The sequence below is a fragment of the Zosterops lateralis genome, assembly GCF_965231275.1.
Source record: "Zosterops lateralis genome assembly, chromosome: Z".
NCBI lineage: Eukaryota > Metazoa > Chordata > Aves > Passeriformes > Zosteropidae > Zosterops > Zosterops lateralis.
In genome coordinates, this window is record NC_139800.1 from 37540273 (window position 1) to 37548410 (window position 8138).

Genomic DNA, 8138 nt, shown 5'->3' on the forward strand with positions numbered 1-8138 from the left:
CTCCGTCCCGCCCGGCCCGGGTCTCGGCCCCTCGTCCGGCAAGGACAGCGAGGAGCGTTTCCAGAGAAGCGCAACGGAGCTGCGCAAGGGTCTGGAGCACACGTCCTGTGAGGAGAGGCTGAGGAAGCTGCGGGTGTTTAGCCCGAAGGAGGCTCAGGGGGACCTCACTGCTCTCTACAACTGCCTGAAAGGAAGAAGTAGCAAGATGGCGTTTGGCCTCTTCCCACAGGCAACAGGCGCCAGTACAAAAGGAAATAGCCTGAAGCTGTGATAGACAATGTTCAGGTTGGACATCAGGAAAAATTTTTTCACACAGAGAGTGATTAAATATTGGAACAGGCTGCCCAGTCAGGTGGTGGAAACACTGTCCCTGGAGGTACTTAAGGAAAGACTGGATGTGGCACCCAGCGCCATGGTCTAGGTGACAAGGTGGTGTTGAGTCATAGGTTGCTTTCACTCAGTGCCATGGTCTAGTAGACAAAGTCATGTTCAGTCACAGGTTGGATTCGATCTCAAAGATCTTTTCCAACCTAAGTAATTCTGTGGTTCCCCCCCTCCCTTCCTCCCTCCCTCCCTGTGTGGGCTGAGCTCCCCCATCCCACCGCCAGCAGCAGAAACACAGATACACCCCCACGGCAGGTCTGTCACCGCACTGTTTATTGGATGAATGCACAGGTTACACTTCCATCTCTGAGCAGTAAAGCAGCTGCCAAGCACCTGTCACCTCCGTGCAGGTGTGAGAGGGGGACAAACAGAAGCGGGGAGGGGCTGAGGAGGAAGGTACACCACTGGATCTGCACACACATCTGGCTATGCACGTAGGCAGCCATGTACACCAATACAAAAGTCAAAGAGCAGGAGTAACAAACCCTACCTTAGCACAAATTGCCCACAATTAATTCCAATGAGTTAATAGTTAATAATGGATTGCTGTTAATTCCAGACAGGGCAAGCAAATGATTAAAAGATAAGGTAATAAAACAAGGAGGGGAAAAAAGGAATGTTGTTACTAAATCACCAGAAAACAAGCATTTGATTTAACAGTTCCAAATTAGCGCATGATAAACCACCATATGAAAAGCAAAATTTCAGTTCAAAAGATAAGGCAGCAATAAAAGAGCTATCTGACTGGACTTAGTAATATATACACCGTACTCGGTGGAACGGGATATCTTTCATATCTTCCCTGTGATCCCGGGCATAGTCCCAAAGATAATAATCGAGTAAAACCGCATTGATCTTTTCATGCATGTCCTGACCCTTCTTCTGATAGAGCTCCTGCAGGTGCTTACAAATCAATGCACAACACCAAATAGAACAGCCACGGATCTCTACCTCTTCTTTGTCTCCAGATTGGAAAAGTTTGCCTGCAGACATAAGAGACAGCAATCCATTTATATTCAACAGACAGAAGGCCAAGGACTGCCTAAATTTGCTAATTTTTTTCCCCTTCACATTTATTCTGCCACAGGACTCCAGTTCTCATTACTCAGCCTGCAACTGTTAACAATGTTGCTATACATTTTCTAATGGTTACTTTAATTTTACCACATTGCACTTAGAAGCTTCCCTCTCATTCAATTCAAACAACATCCTGTATTCTAAAAAACTGCTTTAGGAGCAGGCTGTACTTCAACTCATATGATCATTTTTTGCTTGTGGAAACAAAAAAGATAGTCCTTTATTGTAGTATACTTTTTAGTATATAATTATTATACTTCATTGTGTATTTTCTGGTGGGATGACTGAAGTAAAAGATTTTAATATTAAAAACAAACAGTACCCCAAAAGAACTGAATGTAAAGAGAAACAGTGGAATTATTTAAATGGGAATGTTCTCATTAGGACTCATGGAAGGATAAAATGTCTGTGAGATCTATTATATATATAGATATGCATAAAGACATAAACACGCACGGCCATTCTTTGAAAATTCATGAGTGACTGCATTTATCTGTTTATCTTCCTGAGTATTTCTAAATTACATAATAGGAGCCCTACATCTAAATACAGTCATTTTACAGTGCAAAAGAGATTGGCTTATTTTTATTCACTAAAATTCATGGTTAGTAAGTATTGGGAAGATGAAACCATGCTTAAAAAATGAGATCCTAGTCATATGCAATTAATTTCATTTAAAGCAATATTTTTTAATAGATGCTTATTATATTACTTTGCTTATTATCTAACAGTTGAGCACAAATATAGAGGAATTGCCATCCTTTTATATCATATTTGAATTAATGACAAAATCATTGTTTCTTTTATATAAACCTCAAAAATCGTAACTATTCTCATGTTGAAAAGTGGTTTTGCAACAGCAGCTTTTCAGAAACCCATTCAGAAACTCAATTTATATTCAAGTCTCTTTAATCCCTCCCTTATCAATGTTTAATCCACAAAACAGTTAGGTCTTTATAAAAAATTAACCTTAATAACTCACTCAAGATCACGGTTAGAGAAAAAGTTCCTTCCTGTTACCTCATCATTACATAAGAAATTCTTGTTCCCTGGAGGAAAAAAACTGACACAAAACCCTTACATGGACAACATATTGCATATTATAACTAGCCTTAGTCTACAATATCAGGCAGTAAGATTACTTGATATTAGCAAGGACAGAACAAACCTTCACGAAGTTTCTTCATTAATTCTTCAGAATACTTCATTGCTTTTAAGTGAACAAGAACTTGTGGAATTCTGTAGTCAGCGAATATTGTCAGACTGGAAATATCATCAAAAGAGCCATCTCCTTTGCCTTCCAAAACACTCCATGTGTCAGCCACAAGTATTTGTGCCCGTTTGTAGAAAGACACCTTCTTTTTCTGAAGAAAGAAATTTACTGATTATTTAAGTGCCTGATCAATAAATATAGCAAATAAAACATCAAGCATATCATACTGTTAAGCAAACACTAGTTAATTAGAATAGAATAAAAGTGCAACACACTTAAAATAACTTTAAAAATATCTTAAAATCTAAACAATATCAAACCACAAACTTGGATTATGTGAATGCTCATAAATAAACTGAAATAAAAGAATAACATAATAAAAGTTATTGCAGCAAATAAAATTGTTTAGAATATGCCTGGATCTCAGAACACATTCATAGCTGTTTACTGCCACTTGGCAAACACTGTAATTGAATGTCCAGCAACATTAATTTTCAGAAATGCTACAGTACATCCAACCTTTTAATTTGACAAGAGAATCATAATAGGCATGTATTGTACTAGACAATTAAAACACTTTGTTAATCCATTTATCTGTACTGCTAAAGAAATAGAATTCTGGTGAAAACTCTAATGAATGCTCCTCTTTGTTTACTGCCAAGATGCTGTAACTATTCCTGACAACAAATTAAATTTTTTGTCCTTGAATGTTATTCTCCAAAAACACTGAGAAGTTCAACTACATTTCAAAGAACAACTTCTGCAAACATCCTCAAAACTCCTGCCTTGCTTGTGCCTTATTCTATATTGATAAAGACGCACAAACTTAGTTCTAGAGAGCATACGTGATTTTGTATGTTAAATAACAAAACACAACACTGAGCATCACACACGGAGTGGTAACACGAAGTAAATAATTCACAGACCAAACTTTATCATAGTTCCTACTGTCCCAAAGCAAGGGTGTCATTCTTTCATAGCATTAATAATTTTCCAGTAGTAAAGAACTCATGTGTCTCTAGCACCACACCATTTCACAAGAGCAGAGGAAGGCAGAATTAGAATGGAACTTTTCATTTCATGCTGCAGTTTAATTACAAAGAAAAACATTGTCTGGGACTCATCACTGAGCAGATAAATTGATCATTTCATTGTTTCAATTGTTAACTTTTATGTTGCACAGAACTTATTAAGTTTATACAAAAATCTCAATATGAAAAAGACTACAAAGCATTTTGAGTAAATTTTCCCACTATTTATCAGAAAGCACTAGGTGGACCTTAAGAACTTTTTTACTGTGCAAGTGACTGCACTGGCACAGATTTTCTAGAGAGGTTGTGGAGTCTCCCTCATGGAATATACTCAGGAACTGTCTGGACGCAATCCAGTGCCATGTGCTCTGGGATGACCCTGCTCGAGCAGGGAGGTTGGAGGGACTATACCTCTTTTGGTATGATCCCTTAAACCCTTACTCAGGCTCTGATCCTGTCTGTTAAAGACAGTAAAAACAGTAAAATTTATCAAAAATTGAACTTTTTTCAACATGGCAATATAATTATATTTCTTTTATCTTTTCTGCAACACCCTGCCTTTCCAGGAAAGAGTACCACATACAGGAACATTTGGATCTTCTCTGCAGTATAATATGCTAATATTAAGAAATATATCTAATTATGACCTACTGACATTAAAACAAAGGAGGAGTATCGTGTTGGCAAAATGCAAAATGTGACAGCACAGTCATTAAAAAAAACAGCAAAGAATAGGATCATGAGAATTTTGCAGCCTCGGTCCCAGGTGACGAATGGTAAGTAAAAGATGAATATATGCAATATATGGGAAGATCAGAAAGAACTTCACTAAGTCTCTGTCAAAACACAAAAACCCTGATATTTGAGTACAATATACTCTAAAACTTCAACTGCTGTTGGGAATCAAATGCAGCACAGCATCTAAATACGAATTATCCACCAAGAAGAAAAAATTGTTTTTGAGATTTTAGTCTTGGTTGTGTTTTCTTTTTCAGAAAAACTAACACTGGCAATTTCTGTGATTACATGTGTAATTAAAAAGTATTTTGTCAATGTATTTGGAAAAACATACAGTCAAATAATTGTGCTAATTTTAGAAGCTTCTCTAGAAGGTCAGCTGTTGCAGTCTGCGATAGTACGATTCTAATGTAGGACTTATCTTATAATCATATATATTCCTCCTTTGGAGAGTTACTGAAAAGCACTGTTTTGCTGCTGGATATTTCACTATCTTTCCATTTCCCTCCTAACCCTTTATAAGCCTTACTTGTGACAGCTCAACCGGCTACCATAAAAATAATGTGATCCTTGTCACCACCTTCAAAATACACATCTTGCTTAGTGAAAGCAGAGAAAAAGCTTCCATATTCATGCAACAGGCTTTATTACTAAGTCAGTGCTTACGGTCTGAGATCATTTTTGGAACACCTTTTCATTCTGTAGTCTGCTGCTGCTTTTAAGGAGGCTTGCTTTATAAAGCACTCATCATCATCTCATGAAAGACATAACGTCAATGAGTACAGTCACTATAAAGATAAGAAAATATCACTTTACTTAGAAAATATTCTCTTTTTGACCATAAAAATTGTCAAAATATTACTTTATATGTTAAAAAGACCCCAAATAAACCCGTAGCTTGAAAGATTAATTCAAAAGAATCTGATTTTTTTATGTAAATATACTTTGCTTCACAGCAGGAGACAAATGAAAATAAAATGACACCTCCTACTGAAGGGCAATAAATGCAATAGATTCAAAGCTTCAGTGACTGGTATTCCAAGAAGCTGAAAAGACTGCACAGACTAGTACTATAGGCTGTGTTGTCACTAAACAAAGTCTTCTGGATTTAATAATTAAACAGCTGAGAGTACTGCACATGCAACTGAGCACAAGAGCTGCTACATAAGTCACAGGTGGTAAATGAAAATCATGGCTGTATAGCTGGAAACTGGGACACAAAAAAACCCCAGATGATCACTGTTTAATTCCCATCAGTTTCTTTCAGGAAAAACTTCAGTATACTGTCAACATTTGTTCATTTGTTACTTCTAATCTGTAATCATTTGAGTAATGTCTGTTGAATCAACAGCCGTTAAAGGGTGGAGTCCCAGTAGCTGTGAATTAATTCTACCAGAGCTTCACTTCCTTCATTAGCTGCAGAGAGCCTCAAAGTAAAAGAAAAAGAAGATGCCAGGAAGAGGTTTGTCAGCAATTCAAGGGAAGCAAAAAAAAAAAAAAAAAAAAAAAAAAAAAAGGCAAAAAAAAAAGAAAAAAGAATTCCCATTTTTCAGGCAGGAATTATCTCAAATATTGCGCATTTTTAAGGAGTACAAAGGAGGTGTGATCTAATTGGGAACTCAGAGTATACCAAAATAAATTACATTAAAGTGATGAAGAGACAGAGTATGAAAACAAAAGGTAGTCAGTCCTCTGGAGGGAAAAAAAAAGTGACTCTTGTCCTGACCAGTTGTAAACTATGAAGAGTCTTTTACTGTTACTAAATAGTAGGAATTTTTTTCAGTGTTTTAGAATTAGCTTACCTCAAATACAGCTTCATCTCTGTAAGAAGGAAAATTTTCCAATATGAGATGTAGCAGTTTCTGAGCACTCTTCTCACACATTTTAACACAGGTGAGGAAAGACCCACCAAACTTCTCTAACAGAATTATTCCACTTTCGTTCAGCACCCGATGTCTTTCTTCAATCAAAGGCAAAGGAACTTCTGTGTCAGAGCGAAATACGTGCCTAACTTGGTCAAGCGTCATAGTGGCAAAATAGGATGCACTGGTGATAGGTATTCCTTGAGAAAAGTGAAAATAAGGTATTTAGGCTATCACATAAACACAGACCTAATACAGTGGTCTGCTAAAGGAAAGCATTTCTATAGGAAGATCTAAGAAATCCATCAACTCTTAACCCCACCTTTGTTTTCATCAATAACTGCACCCACAGAGCTCCTCATAACTAAATTTTTGCGTGTACACGGTGTTTTTCTTCTACAGCAAATTTCCAACATACAACCACAGAACCATTGTTACTTTTTGTATGCAATTTGTATGCAACCGAATGCAATTTTTTGTATGCTGCTTAGTTTTCGTATTTTAAGTGTGATGTTTACATACCACACTGGGAAATATAGTGAGTATATAACTAGTTTAGTCAGAATAGGTCTGTTTTCACATGGATCCTAATCACACTGTGCATTCACAGAAAGTGCCTTAATGCTAATACCATCTTAATTTACAAATAACTACGCAGAAAATTAATTATAACTTTAATCCATACCTACTAACAGTTGGTTTTATGTTTTGGTGGGGGTTTTGTTTGTTTGTTTGTTTGTTTTGGGTTTTTTTGGGGTTTTTTTGAGAACAGCAAAAAGAGTGAGTGCTAAAGTACTGGTCTGAGGAGCATATACCCATATATATTTTCAGACTTACTTCAGACGCCCTGGTATTTGATTACTCCAGAGGACTCTTGGTTTATTTGCCTCATTTTTTCATTTGCCATGTAAATACGCAACGTATCTTAAGAATACATGTGAAATAACCCAAGTCACGAACAGCTGACTACTGGCAATCCTTAAAGTTTTTCGAATCGAAGGGATAACCCAGTTGGAGCCGCGAGTTAGTTTCAGTACAAGGGTATTTTGAAAGCACCTCCAGTTCCCTTCCCCAGGCTCTAAGGAACGCCTGCATATACCGAGCTACCGACACAGCGAGCAGCAGCCCCCGAGAGCGTGTCCCACTTGCCAGGCGCCGCCTTTATTTAATAGGCGACGCTCGGCTTCCGACGGCCCCCGCCCGCAGCCCCGGCCCGGCCCCGCTTCCCCGGCGTTCACTGACCCTCGTCCAGGGCCCTGTTGACGGCGGCGCACAGCGACCAGTAGCCACTGTAGGTTTTATTCTTGTACTTCACAAGGTACTTGCGCTCCTCCTGCTCGGACCAGAAGGAGAAGTTGAGGGTGTCCACCAGGAACACCCAGTCTACAGCCTCCTTGTCGGCGGCCCGGGGATTCAGCTCGTGGAGGCTTTTCCACCCCGCCAGCCCGAACTCCGCCGCCGAGGCTTTGTCGAACAGGCTCTCCGCCACCCGCCGCGCCCCCTCCTCGTCCACGGAGACATCTTTGCTGTGCTCGGCTATGAACTTGGCCGACTCCAGCGGGGACGGGAACACCTCCATGCTTGGCAGGAAACACGCACGCCGCCGCCGAGGCCGCCCCTGCGCCGCGCTGGCCGCGCAGGGGAAAGCGCCCCGCTCCCCCGGCACCGCCCCGCGCCCCGCCCCGCCGGGCCGCCCTGCCCTGCCCTGCCCTGCCCTGCGCGCAGGCGCGGGCGAGCTCAGAGCCCAGGCCCGGGCAGCGCCTGCACGCCTACAGTCATACTGAGTCGCCCCCTCAAACGTTGCCAGGCTTCTCGGCAGTGAAGCTTTCCAGA

At 39.9% G+C, this 8138-nt stretch overlaps 1 protein-coding gene across 1 annotated transcript; it reads right to left on the reverse strand.

The window, feature by feature from the left end:
- Nucleotides 1–640: 640 nt before the first annotated feature.
- On the reverse strand, nucleotides 641–7944 carry QNG1 (Q-nucleotide N-glycosylase 1). Its single transcript, XM_083883390.1, has 4 exons — nucleotides 7548–7944; nucleotides 6246–6505; nucleotides 2630–2825; nucleotides 641–1367 (listed from the first exon to the last, which is right to left on the reverse strand). Exons 1-4 carry the CDS (start codon nucleotides 7882–7884, stop codon nucleotides 1135–1137), a joined length of 1026 nt encoding a protein of 341 aa, XP_083739516.1. The 5' UTR covers nucleotides 7885–7944; the 3' UTR covers nucleotides 641–1134.
- Nucleotides 7945–8138: the final 194 nt, after the last annotated feature.